The 15,137-nt window shown below is 34.4% G+C and overlaps 1 protein-coding gene across 1 annotated transcript; it reads right to left on the minus strand.

The window, feature by feature from the left end:
• Positions 1 to 2,209: 2,209 nt before the first annotated feature.
• Positions 2,210 to 13,839, minus strand: akap17a (A kinase (PRKA) anchor protein 17A). The gene is made up of 5 exons (XM_051906542.1): positions 13,688 to 13,839; positions 11,171 to 11,953; positions 8,037 to 8,185; positions 6,368 to 6,608; positions 2,210 to 4,582 (listed from the first exon to the last, which is right to left on the minus strand). Exons 1-5 carry the CDS (start codon positions 13,712 to 13,714, stop codon positions 3,884 to 3,886), a joined length of 1,899 nt encoding a protein of 632 aa, XP_051762502.1. The 5' UTR covers positions 13,715 to 13,839; the 3' UTR covers positions 2,210 to 3,883.
• Positions 13,840 to 15,137: the final 1,298 nt, after the last annotated feature.

A 15,137-nucleotide genomic window follows, 5' to 3' on the forward strand; every position in this document is an offset into this window, starting at 1 on the left:
TTCTGCACGTTCCTACCCACAGCGCCGCCATTTTGTTTTCACAAGCGACAACGGTGAACCAGTCCTAACGTTCACAAACGAGGATCAATTCAACGCTGGATTTGCACAAAAGATTAACATGACGGCACATGCTAGTGGATGAGTTGAATCAACTCCACAGCAACTACATAAATTTATCCACTAACCATTCAGAAACGTCTAAAAGTTGTAACTTCTTCCTGAGTCTCTCCATCAGTGTCGACTCCGGTTTGAACAATGTAAGGCTGAACACCGTTACTGACAATCCTCATTTTGGCTGCGTGAGATTCTCCAGCTTTGTTGTTGTTGAGCGACCAAAGCGCGAGCTGTTAAAGCTCCGCCCTCTTCTGGAAAGGGGGCAGGGAGCAGCAGCTCATTTACATTTAAAGCGAGACACACAAAAACTGTGTGTTTTTGCTCACACCCAAATAGGGGCAAATTTGTCAAGCTATAATAATAAATGATCTGTGGGGTATTTTGAGCTGAAACTTCACAGACACATTCTGGGGACACCAGAGACTTATATTACATCTTGTGAAAGAGGGGCGTTATAGGTCCCCTTTAAAATCTCAAGGGAAGTTAAAGTAAATATTAAATATAAAACCAGATTATTAAAGGGTTAGTTCACCCAAAAAATTAAAATAATGTCATTTATTACTCACCCTCATGCCGTTCCACACCCTTAAGACCTTCGTTAATCTTCGGAAAGCACATTGAGATATTTTTGTTGAAATCCGATGGCTCCGTGAGGCCTACATAGCCAGCAATGACATTTCCTCTCTCAAGATCCATTAATGTACTAAAAACATATTTAAATCAGTTCATGTGAGTACAGTGGTTCAATATTAATATTATAAAGCGAAGAGAATATTTTTGGTGCACCAAAAAAACAAAATAACGACTTATATAGTGATGGCCGATTTCAAAACACTGCTTCATGAAGCTTCGGAGCGTTATGAGTCAGCGTGTCGAATCATGATTCGGATCGCGTGTCAAACCGCCAAACTGCTGAAATCACGTGACTTTGGCGCTCCGAACTGCGGATTCGACACGCTGACTCATAACGCTCCGAAGCTTCATGAAGCAGTGTTTTGAAATCGGCCATCACTATATAAGTCGTTATTTTGTTTTTTTGGCGCACCAAAAATATTCTCGTGGCTTTATAATATTAATATTGAACCACTGTACTCACATGAACTGATTTAAATATGTTTTTAGTACCTTTAAGGATCTTGAGAGAGGAAATGTCATTGCTCCCTATGTAGGCCTCACGGAGCCATCGGATTTCAACAAAAATATCTCAATTTGCGTTCCGAAGATGAACGAAGGTCTTACGGGTGTGGAACGGCATGAGGGTGAGTAATTAATGACAGAATTTTCATTTTTGGGTGAACTAACCCTTTAAAGCTGAAGTATAACATTATTTGGATGTGATACTCCTATTAGTTTAAATGAGCAGCAGATTTTGAATGAATGTTTTTGTAATTTCATTTGTACAGAAATGACACACTTCAGCTTTAAACCTGTTTTGTATTGTTACTGTCGGTAGTATATGTAAATTAACAATGTTTTCTCATTCTCTGTGCGACCGAGAAATTCACATTTATGTCACAAAATTTTGCTGGATGTTGCTTTCGTGAAAAGATTATACTTCCGTATTCTTGTATTCCTGCCCACGGACAGGAGGATCAACAGAACCGTTTTTCTAAGTGTAGGTTTATGACTGAAAATTGTATCATCATTTGTCTACCTTTTAAACAGCATTATGGTAAAAATGGGAAGAAAAAAAAAAAGGAAAATTATGGCAACAGCTTTCTTACCTGTACGTGATGACGTTTTGCTGACAGAACAGTCAGTGTTCGTTTGAATTCTTGCACCCGGGAACAATACAAGTCGACACCATTACGACTAAAAGTTTGCTAAGAAGTATTTCCTACTAAAATCAAGCGGTCAAAGACTAAGCGTATCCATAGCAGACTGTGGTGGGCGTGGCCTTGCACGGCAACAAGCCCGGTGAATTATGGGTGTTGAAGTTTTACTACCTGTTAGACAAAAGCGAAAACAACATTTAAAAGAAAATGTTCACCTTGCACAGGCAGCTAAGCTTTATTGAAAGCCCATTTCGCCTGTGGTGAAGTACACTTTAATGTTTAGTTTAACAATAAAATGTAAAATGAATCAAGATACTTGGTAGGATCCAAAGCACTGCTTTATTGAGACCTGCCAGGAAGGTAACTTGAGTTAATACGAATTACAAACATGTCCTTCAGTGGCGCGTCTGCCATAAAACAGTCTATAGTGACTTTACATGTGCGTTTTCAACCTCAATCAAGTACTGTGCTTGTGCCGAGGAAAACAAAGTTGGATTCCCCATTAAAAAATGACGGCTATCCATCCAACTTCTACAAAGGTTGAGAGTCCTATATAAAACTGCATTGAGATGCTTGAAATAAACAGATAATAAACTCTTTCAACAAAGTCAAATTCAAGTCATAAACCAAGGATTGTAGTCTATGGAGAATAATAACGCTGAACCAAACAATCCTAAAGAAAACTGTGGCACAGACTATAACAAAGCTTCAGTCTTCATAAGGCAAACTTAAACAAGAAAACGTGATACCAACAGGAAAAATACAGTCAAATAAGGTCATGATACTGTAGCGTTTAATTCAAGCAGTGAATCTTACAAACTGATCAAGAACATGTCCAGGTCATCATTCACCATAAAATCGAGAGAGAGAGACAGAGAGAGAGAGAGAGAGAGAAATTATCTGTTTAAAGAAAATGAGACCTCTAATTAGAGACAATATTTAGGGATTGTTTTGTAGGTGACTTTTTTTTTTTAATAAAACTAATATAAAAAGGTAATAATATATTAGTTATACATCATGGTGTTTATTTTTTATACTGCTTTTAATTTATGCTGCAATTCAGTAAATTGTACTATTAAAATTTAAAGAATCTAATAAGAATCTCAAATTCAAAAAGCAAAATATATGGATATATATATAATATATGGATGCATTACAGATATTACGCTGAAAAGTTGAGGAAAAATGTGCTCAAATGAAATAATCCTTATCTTTAAATAAAATTTTTATTTTATTTAAAAATAAAAATCTTAATGGTCCGACTCCTAAAACAGACTTCATGTTTATGGAAAAAAAAATTATTTGCGAGGAAAAATAAAAAATAAAATTTTATTGATCCTAAAACTCATTTTCTTTATGAAAAATATAATTTGCTGTGAAATAAAAATAAAAATAATGGAAAAATAAAAACGTAATTATCCTAAAACAGGCTTCATGTCTTTTATGGGGAAAAAAAAAAAAAAAAAAAATCTGGGAAAAATAAAAAAGTACAATCCTAAAATAGTCCTAATTTTCATTATGAAAACTATAATTTGCTGGGAAAAATAAAAAAATAAAATCTTAATGGTCCGACTCCTAAAACAGGCTCCATGTTTATGGGAAAAAAAATATTTGCTAGGAAAAATAAAAATAAAAACTTATTGATCCTAAAACTTTTCTCTATGAAAAATATAATTTGCTGCAAAAATTAAAATAAAGTAAATAATGAATACATATATATATATATATAAATTAATGACTACATGTTTTTAAGGGGAAAAAAATTCTTAAAAAAAAAAAAATCCTAAAATAAGTTTAATTTTCATTATGAAAAGTGTATGGTGAAAAGGGGAAAAATAATGAAAGTTAAAATAAAATCTTATTGATCTTAAATCAGGCCTCATTTTCTTTATGCAAAAGATAATTTCTTATTTTCCTTTATATTTTGTGGTGAATGTGACCAGGACGTGTTTCTCACACTGTAGGTTTTTCTTCTTCTGTTTCTCTCAGTATCGTCAGTATCGTCTGGACCGGTGGTGCGAGTGTCGTCCACGTCCTCGACTGGATGAGCGACTCCTGCTGCTGCTTCCTCTGCGACTGCGGCTGCTGCTGCGGCTCTTGCTGCTGCTCGGGCCGTGACTGTACTTCCTGCGGTGCTCCGGACTCGCTCCGTGACGCCTGTGTCGCGTCGTTCGGCTCCTGCTCCTCCTGTAACTGCCGCTGCGCTCGCGGCCGCGCCTCCGTCCGTTTCGACTGTGACTGCGCCTCCCGCTGCTGCGGCGCCGCGCGTGATTGCTGCGCTCACGTCTGTCGCCGTCTGCTGCGACTTTCTGCTCCTCAACGTTCTCCTGTTTCTTCGGTTTGCTGTCCTGGTTGTCCGGCTTCACCAGGGATGCCGGATTGATCTCGTCCACTTTGGGCGACATGCCGTTCACCTGCGTCGGCGCGTCGCAGATCTGAAGATCCAGGTCGATAACGGTGTTGTCGCAGGTGAGAGCGTTCTCGTCCTGGCCGTCTGTGTTGGTGCTCTTCTTCAGCAGGTTTCCCAGCAGTCTGTCGCGCAGCTCGCGCTCTTTCCTCTGGAGCTCCAGCGCGCGTGCTTTCTCGGCCTCCACGCGCCGCAGCTCCTCCTCCTGCTGCCGTCTGCGCTCCTCCAGCTGCTGCAGCCGCGCCAGCTCCGCCTTCTGCTGCTCCAGCTGCTGCTGCTTCAGGCTCTGAGGACACAAACACTCCCTTCAGTCAACACCTGCAACTTCTGCTTCAACTAGGGCCTTATGAAATTTTTTCCATTTTGAATGTTTCTGGAATCTGTTTTAATGATTAAATTTTAGTAATCAAAAATGAACGTCTAATTAATTAAAATCATGAAACTTACACAATTTAACAACCTATTAAAAGTTTAAGAAATGTTACATTTTTAGGGCCCTATGAAATCAATTTTATTTTTGTCCAAATTCCATTTTTTCTCCCCTTTTTACAATTTCTGAATTTTTTTCCATTTTTAATTTTTCTGGACTCCTTCTTAATGATTCATTTAAACTTCAGTAATCAAAAAGCATGACTAATTAATTAAAATCATGAAACATATACAATTTAACAAAAAATTGAATTTTTAAGAAAAATTACGTTTTTAAGGGCCTATGAAATCCTTTTTTCCCATATTTTGTGTTATTTTAATTTTTCTGAATTCCATTTAAATGTTTTGAATTCCAATTTAATTATGTCATTACATTTTAATAATCAAAAAGCATGACTAATTAATGGAAGTCATGTAACATACATGCTTTAACAAAAATTTATTAAAAGTTTAAGAAAAATTAGGTTTCCAGGGTCTATTGAAATCCTTTTAATTTTGCTCAAATTCTGTTTTATTTTTCCAAAATTCTGTGCTTTTGTTTTATTTTATTTATTTTTTTTGCATCCCATTTCAATGGTTTTATTACATTTTAATAATCAAAAAGCATGTCCAATTAATTAAAATAATGAAGCCTATAAAAAATATTTAGGGCCCCATGACATAGGTTTTATTTTTATCCAATTTTTTTATTTATTTATTTATTTTTTTTATTCCCGGTCTAAATTTTTTTGGACTCCTTTTTAATGATTCATTTAAATTTTGGAAATTAAAAACAATGACTAATTTATTAAAATCATGAAACTTACACACTTTAACAACAATTTATTAAACATTTAAGATTTTTTTCCCCCAAATTCCGTGTTTTTGTTTACATTTTAGTTTACAATGTTTACATTTTTTTATTTTTAAATGATTAATTTACATTTTAGTAATCAAAAAGCATGACTAATTAATTGAAATCCTGAAACAAATACACAAACAAAAATGTATTAAAAGTTTAATAAAAATTACATTTTTAAGGCTCTTTCCCCAAATATGTTTCTCAAATTCCGTTTTCCCTTAGAATTTTTCTAGATCCCATTTTAATGGTTTAATTAAATTTTAATAATCAAAAGCATGTCGAAACATTTGAATTCATATAAATTTAACAACATAATTTGTTAAAATTGTTACAATAACAGGGCCCTATGAAATGTTTTATGTTTTCAGAAATTCTGTGGTCTTTTTTTTAATTTTTCCTGATTCGTGATTTAATACAAATTTATTATCAAAAACGGTGGTAATCAAATGAAAGCATAAAACATTAACAATTTAATTTATCTTCACATGAAAATTTAACAATTCCTTGTATTTTTTGGCAAACAAAATGCTGCACAACACTGGTTTACTGTTAAAATTAAAACAATGGATGAAAAATTGTGATTATTCCTTAAAAAATATAGTTTCAATACTATATTACAGTCATAATTTCTTTAAGTTAAACCGAACTTTTATTTTGGCGGGTTGTAAGACCATTGATTGTGTGTGTGTGTGTGTGTGTGTTTCTGCAATCAGCTATTACTGTTAGATCAGACATAACAGTCTCACTGCAAATAACAGGTGTCAATGAAAGCCGGGTGTTGAATAAGGTCATGTGACTGACCTTTGCTCGGCTCAGTAACTCGGCGATGAGCCGGATGGACTCCAGGTTCCTCTGAGCCAGCAGCAGTTTCCTCTCCTCCATGGCGATCTTCAGGTGCAGCTTCTTCTGTTCTTCCTCCTGCTGCTTCTTCATTTTCTTCTGGTTCTTCTTCTCCTCTTTCTCCTTCATCTTCTGCTCTCGTTTGCGCAGTTTCTCCTCCCTCCTCCTCTCCTTCTCCTGCTCCTCCTGCTCACGCTGTTTTCTGAGACATGATCAACATTCACTGATTACTGGAGCTTGTGAAAACAGAGCTAGGTGATGAAAACGTAACCAACATCATAAATACCATAATGATATTCATTTGATAATAATCGTAATATGATATACGTACATTCATAACTAGATAGTTTTACTGCATTTAACTTCTTACAGGAAACATTTTGAATCTATTTGACTACAGTGACGTTTTGGTTCATACGATGTTTTATATAATACTGAATTATTGAGATAAATATCATATCTTTAACAAACTTTGATGTTGGCTTGAGAAAGCCTAGCCTGAAAGTTTGAAGTCACTGTTAAAGCTGAAATAGTTCAGAGAGAGAGAGAGAGTTTAAAAAGATAGTTTAATGTTTGAAGCAGTTTTGAAAGCGTAAAGTTTAAAGGATTTTAAAAATTTGAAGTAGTTTTAAGTTTGAATCAATTTTAAATGTTCAAAGTTTGAAGGTGTAAGTCTCTCAGACGAATAATTTGCCATGCAGTTGCTAGGGTGTTGCTATGCAATTGGTAGGGTACTTATGGTGGTTGCTAGGGTGTTGCTATGCAGCTGCTAAAGTGTTGCTATGTGGTTGCTAGGGTATTCAGGGTGGTTGCTAGGGTGTTGCTATGCAGCTGCTAGAGTACTCTAGCTGGTTGCTAGGGTATTGCTATGTGGTTGCTAGGGTATTCATGGTGGTTGCTAGGGTGTTGCTATGCAGATGCTAGAGTGTTGCTATGTGGCTGCTAGGGTATTCAGGGTGGTTGCTAGGGTGTTGCTATGTGGTTGCTAGGGTATTCAGGGTGGTTTCTAGGGTCTTGCTATACAGCTGCTAGGGCACTCGGTGGTTGCTAGGGTATTGCTATGCGGTTGTATGTGTATTCTGGGTGGTTGCTAAGGTACTCACAGTGGTTGCTAGGGTGTTGCTATGTGGTTGCTAGGGTGTTGCTATGTGGTTGCTAGGGTACTCAGGTGCTAGGGTTTTGCTATGCTGTTTCGAGGGTATTCTGAGTGATTGCTAAGATGTTGCTATGTAGTTGCTAGGGTATTCGAGGTGGTTGTTAGGGTCTTGCTATACGGTTGCTAGAGTATTCGAGGTGGTTGCTCAGGTGTTTCTATGTGGTTGCTAGCTAGGGCACTCAGGGTGGTTGCTAGGGTGTTGCTATGCGGTTGCTAGGGTACTCGGGTGGTTGCTAGGGTGTTGCTATGCTGTTTCAAGGGTAATCTGAGTGGTTGCTAGGGTGTTGCTTGGGTATTCTGGGTGGTTGCTAGGATGTTGCTATGTGGTGGCTAAGGTTTTGCTATGTGGTTGCTATAATATATATATTATTGCATTGCTAGCATGTTTCAGAAAGATACCATGCTAGATGATAGACAGACAGATTAGAAATATTAGATAGAATGTCAGTTTAAATAAGTCTAAAGGGCTCGTACCTCTCTTCCTCCTTCCGCCGCTCCTCTTCCTCTTTCTCTCTGCGTTTCTGCTCCTCTCGTTGTTTCTCCAGCTCCTGGAGTTTCAGTCGCTCCTGCTGTCGTTTCTTCAGTGAGGAATCACTCAGGTGTTTCGTCGTGTCAAAGGTCACCTGAGAGAGGATGAATGTTCAGGTTATGCTTATAATGTCCTGTAATAAACACCTTAAAGCTTCATATTTACTGCTGTCTGAACAAATAGTTCTATCAGTCTAAAAAACTATTTTTTTTTTTTTTTTTTTTTTTTTTTACAAATAAAATGTGTTTAATTGCTTTAAAATCTCACAATGCAAAATAAGGTAATGGTCCTGAAAACAGGCTTCATTTTCATTTTGCAAACTATAATTTCATCTTCTTTCGTATGGTTTTAAAGTTAAAAGTAAATGTTAAATGGTTTTGAGTTCTTGACAGGTTTTGTGATATTTACACACTTTAACTTCAAAGTTTTGATCACGATCTTCACATTTCACCAAACGAACATGCTTTGGTTAAAGTTCACTGTCATAATGAACAGTGATGGACAGTGCTCAATTAATTTAACTTTCTGTCTCCTCACATAACCTCAGGTGTCTCTGCTCTGCTGAATAATCCTTCAAATCATTATACAGCCCAGCGCTGACTTTCATTTAATTAAAGGCCCTTAAAGTGCCGGTGTTATTCAAGTGCTCTGTTGAACAGACTCCATCTCATTAACACAATCCTCTTGTACCAGTGCTTCACATTATACGCCTGAAGAACTGCCCGACTAATTAAAAATGAAATCAGCTCAATGCCAAAACACAGCAGAGTCGAGCTGTGGTGAACGTGAGTCTGTTCGATGTGGTAAAATAAGCTTCTGACAAAGAACTTCACAAACTGCAGCCAGAACACATTTCTGTGAGCTTTTCTTCTGTGCTCTGCATTTACAGACCAGATTTATTATCATTAACTACAACTAAATCCATTCCTGTACAAATACAGTAAACGTTAACTGAAATAAAATAAAATATAAAAAAAAATTGAACTTATTTCAGCTAGTTGCATTCACATTTTCGTTTAGTTTAAGCTGAAGTATTAAAATAACTAAAACTAACAACAAAAACTGACAAAAACACACAACAAAATGGCTAAAACTTGATCTAAAATTAAAGTGAAAACAACATATAAAGATAAATTCTAATTCAAAATATTAACAAAACTCTAATAGTATATTAATGCTGCTAAAACAACACTGTTACAGAATTACATGAAATTCCCTACAGAAACTGAGTAAAATTATGTTAAAATATAATATAAATGATCATATATGATTTTATATAAATCCATTGGTCTGAAAACACACTGAAACCTGGAAATCTGGAGTTTTTCATGACTAATTCAAAAATTGTAAATTAATAAAAAGTTATGATGTAAAATGAAAAAAAATTCTAATTGTAATAAACGGTGATGAATAAATTTAATTATTAATTTAATTAAGTATTAAATTAGAAAAGACAACAAAATATAAGCATTCTAATAGACTCATCTCAGACTTTTGGACCCTAATATATATGAAAATATTAATGATAATTGTGATATAACTGTAATAATATACATAATTACACAATATTTTTGTAATATATATATATATATATATATAAAATTAAATATTAATATTAAATATTAATTAATATATATAAATGGATACTCTGATATAACTGTATATAATCTAAATCTAGATATAATCTATCTATCTATCTATCTATCTATCTATATATATATATATATCTAATATATATCTACAGTATCTCACAGGAGTACACCCCTCACTTTTTTGTAAATATTTTATTATATCTTTTCATGTGACAACACTGAAGAAATGACACTTTGCTACAATGTAAAGTAGTGAGTGTACAGCTTGTATAACAGTGTAAATTTGCTGTTCCATCAAAATAACTCAACACACAGCTATTAATGTCTAAACCGCTGGCCACAAAAGTGAGTACACCCCTAAGTGAAAATGTCCAAATTGGGCCCAATTAGCCATTTTCTCTCCCCGGTGTCATGTGACCCGTTAGTGTTACAAGGTCTCAGGTGTGAATGGGGAGCAGGTGTGTGAAATTTGGTGTTATCACTCTCTCATACTGGTCACTGGAAGTTCAACATGGCACCTCATGGCAAAGAACTCTCTGAGGATCTGAAAAAAAGAATTGTTGCTCTACATAAAGATGGCGTAGGCTATAAGAAGATTGCCAAGACCCTGAAACTGAGCTGCAGCACGGTGGCCAAGACCATACAGCGGTTTAACAGGACAGGTTCCACTCAGAACAGGCCTCGCCACGGTCCACCAAAGAAGTTGAGTGCACGTGCTCAGCGTCATATCCAGAGGTTGTGTTTGGGAAATAGACGTATGAGTGCTGCCAGCATTGCTGCAGAGGTTGAAGGGCTGGGGGGTCAGCCTGTCAGTGATCAGACCATACGCCGCACACTGCATCAAACTGGTCTGCATGGCTGTCGTCCCAGAAGGAAGCCTCTTCTAAAGATGATGCACAAGAAAGCCTGCAAACAGTTTGCTGAAGACAAGCAGACTAAGGACATGGATTACTGGAACCATGTCCTGTGGTCTGATGAGACCAAGATAAACGTATTTGGTTCAGATGGTGTCAAGCGTGTGTGGCGGCACCCAGGTGAGGAGTACAAAGACAAGTGTGTCTTGCCTACAGTCAAGCTATTGACAATATTGACACTTTGGGCCCAATTTGGACATTTTCACTTAGGGGTGTACTCACTTTTGTGGCCAGTGGATTAGACATTAATGGCTGTGTGTTGAGTTATTTTGAGGGGACAGCAAATTTACACTGTTATACAAGCTGTACACTCACTACTTTACATTGTAGCAAGGTGTCATTTCTTCACTGTTGTCACATGAAAAGATATAATAAAATATTTACAAAAATGTGAGGGGTGTACTCACTTCTGTTCTAACTCACTTCTAATATTTTCATAATTTGTCATGATTATTCATTATGAGTGTTGTCATAAAAATAGAACATTTCAGATGTCGAAGACATGAGCAGAATCTCAGAGCTCATGTAGAGATGAATGTGAAAGAAGACGATCTAAAAGAGAATCAAACCGACCTTGATACTGCAGGCCACCGCCTTCCCATCATCCCCTTTAAACATCAGCTTCATCCCTCTCAGAGAGTCCATGGCTTTGACGAAGCCCGTGTGATCCAGATACTGCACGTATCCTTCAAAGTTCAAGTGTCCTCCGAACGAGAACGTGTTGAAGTTCTTCCCGGTCATCTCTTCACGGTAGGGATCCAGCATGGGAATGTCGACGTTCCGAATCTTGCCGAACCGCTCGAAAACGGTTTTGAGCACCGTCTCCGAAGGCTTGTCGGGAGAGCCGTCCTTCTGTGCGAACCACTTGCATGGAAGCCCCTCCAGATGGACGGTGTCCGGCCGCTCTCCGGGAACCGTCTCGTTCATGTCTTTGGCGTCCCGGAAGAACGAATCCCAGTCGTGGCGCGTCGGGAAGTCGGCTTTGTTCTCGGCCGTGCGCACTTTCAGGACGTCCGTGAATCCACTGAGTTTGATGCTCTTTCCCTCAAGTTTGGTCAGGATGCGCTTAACCACGCTCTTGTTCTCCACCTCGCCTTCGAAGCGGATAAAGTCCATGGTGCTCTTGGAGATGCGGAGCGAAGAGAACTGGTCCGGCTGCGCCATGGACTTCAGCCTCTCCATCACCTCCCAGTTGGAGATGGACTTGCCCGGCATCTTGAGATGAGGAAGAGCCACGCTGATGGTCATTTTGGCGATGGGCTTCAGGTAGAGGTTGTACTCCGGACACAGATCCACAGCTTCGGCCGTGTCGTTGACGATGGACGTCATTATGGACGCAGGCGCTTCAGCTGAACACTATGAGAAAAGAGAAACAGACAGATCTTAACTTAAAGTCGCCATGAAATCAAAATGGACAATTCTTATTTTTTATAGAATATTGCATTGGTGCTTCCCCTCCCTCTTGCAGTGATATCTCTTCTCTGATGATGAGGGCGGGGCAACCTGTCACTCATACTAGATCCACCAATAGCAAACCACAACCATCCAATTAATTCCCCACAGACAAAATCAAGCCCCGCCCTACATTTGTTCTTGTTTGCAAAGCGTTTCACTTGGCTATACGGCACGGTAGGGAAGAAAACTAGGGAAGCGCAACTCCAGTCAACGTCACTGCATAAACAGAAATTTTTCAGATCGTTTTGTGAATTTCAAGAAAATATCTGGGCAAGTGTACAATTTTGATAATCGTTCATAAAACAACTCCATATTGATCCACCCTTAATCTGAATCAGCGTTATTATTGTTAACTATAACTTAAACTAAAATGATCAAAATACATGTTTGTTGATTGAAATAAAATGTAAAAAAAAATAAATAAATACATATTTAAAAAAAATAATAAAAATGCCAAAAACACAAAAATTAATAAAAATTGAACTAAAATGATTAAAATACATTTATGTTGATTGAAATAAAATAGAAAACTAGAAATACATATTTTACAAAAACAATAAAAATGACAAAAACACAAAATTACTAAACAATTATACTAAAATGATTAAAATACATTTATGTTTATTGAAATAAAATAAGAGATTTTCAGTGATACTTTCAGTAAATATTTTGTATTATATTGAAAATAACTACTCAAACAAAACAAAAAAAAAAACTAGAAATAAATACTTAATAAAACAACAACAAAAACGCAAAACAAAATTACTAAAACTTAGACATTTTTTAAATAAACATTCAAAATATTAATAGGTACTACAATACTATATTAATTATACTAAAATACAAATATAATGTGAATATTTGTAAATATATATATAATACATAATGTGAATATTTGGGGGGTTTATGTGTCTGTGATGCACTGATGTGGTTTTATGATGCTAAAGACAACATGAACAGAGCAGAAAATCCCATGCACATAATAAAACACCATTAAATAACACAAAACTCACAAAACAGAATATTTATTATCCTTTGAGAAGGTGGTCGGTAGATTTTGGATCTGACAAACTAGTTAAACGGCCAAACAGACCCAGTTACCAGCTGATACTGATCTCTACATGGACTAATACTGGATGATACTTCAGTCTGTAGTTATTTATTATGGCTACAGTTATTATTACTGTAACAAGAAACTGACATTCACAAGCACAGTCACCAAAAGAAAATACTCAAAACATCACAGAGAGACTCTGTTTGAGAGTTCATTATGATTTTTCTATCGTAATAACTGTTGTAACTGTGGTATTTTTGTGTAAACCATGGTGAAATTCTGATACACTGTCCAACTAATAACATAAACCTTACAGAGAGTCACTTGTTTTAATTAATCGCTCATTAGACAGACAGTGGAGCTGATGAAATAACTATATATTTCATGAAAACACATGTAGAGATCAGACACACATAGCGGGAGATGATGTGTATTATTGATGAGTTATTGATCTCTGAATCATTTACCAGTTTAAAGCATCACTGACGGGTGATAAAGACACTCATCTGAGCTCGACTAGTCTTATAGCTCATGGACACAGGTGACGGGAATCATATTTAGACATGTAAATCATTACTAACCTTTCTGAATTGTTCGGACTGAAGCATAAATAACAACAGCAGTGCGCTCACAGTTGAAACAAACGGACATGATGCTTACAGCTTCCGCATACGTCACACGAGCCGGAACGGAAGTTACAAAGAAGCTCTGCTGCTCTCACGTGGTGACTGTTTTACCTGCAGATTTTACAGTCAGTTTACTTAGAATTCATCAAAAATAAAATAAAATAAAATAAAATTAAATTAAAAATAAAATTAAAAACAATGTAAAAAATAAAACGAAACAAAATAAATAAAATAAAATAAATCAAAACAAAAATAAAATAAAATAATAAAAAAATAAATAACACACAAAAAAATAAAAAATAAAATGATTAATAAAATAAAACAAATAAAAAATAAAATAAAATTAAATTAAATTAAAAATAAAATTAAAAACAATGTAAAAAAATAAAACGAAACAAAATAAAAAACAAAATAAATAAAATAAAATAAATCAAAACAAAAATAAAATAAAATAATAAAAAAATAAATAACACACAAAAAATAAAAAATAAAATGATTAATAAAATAAAACAAATAAAAAATAAAATAAAACTAAATAAAATTAAAAATAAAATTAAAACAATGTAAAAAAATAAAACGAAACAAAATAAAAAACAAAATAAATAAAATAAAATAAATCAAAACAAAAATAAAATCAAATAATAAAAAATAAATAACACGCAAAAAAATAAAAAATAAAATGATTAATAAAATAAAACAAATAAAAAATAAAATAAAATTAAATTAAATTAAAAATAAAATTAAAAACAATGTAAAAAATAAAACGAAACAAAATAAAAAACAAAATAAATAAAATAAAATAAATCAAAACAAAAATAAAATAAAATAAAATAATAAAAAATAAAATGATTAATAAAATAAAACAAATAAAAAATAAAACTAAATTAAATTAAAAATAAAATTAAAACAATGTAAAAAATAAAACGAAACAAAATAAAAAACAAAATAAATAAAATAAAATAAATCAAAACAAAAATAAAATAAAATAATAAAAAATAAATAACACACAAAAAAATAAAAAATAAAATGATTAATAAAATAAAACAAATAAAAAATTTAATTAAATTAAATTAAATTAAAAATAAAATTAAAAACAATGTAAAAAATAAAACGAAACAAAATAAAAAACAAAATAAATAAAATAAAATAAATCAAAACAAAAATAAAATAAAATAAAATAATAAAAAATAAAATGATTAATAAAATAAAACAAATAAAAAATAAAACGAAACAAAATGAAATATAAAATGAAATAAAATGAAATGAAATAAAATTTAAAAAATAAAATGAAAGGACATGGAGAACATCTGGGTGGAAAAATAATAGAGAAATTCTGTAACCTCTTTAGCAAAATTATTAAAGAGACACAAATAAGCTATTATAATCAATCCTTTAAAAGTAAAAC

Source organism: Ctenopharyngodon idella, chromosome 9, assembly GCF_019924925.1.
Source record: "Ctenopharyngodon idella isolate HZGC_01 chromosome 9, HZGC01, whole genome shotgun sequence".
In the NCBI taxonomy this organism is placed as follows: domain Eukaryota; kingdom Metazoa; phylum Chordata; class Actinopteri; order Cypriniformes; family Xenocyprididae; genus Ctenopharyngodon; species Ctenopharyngodon idella.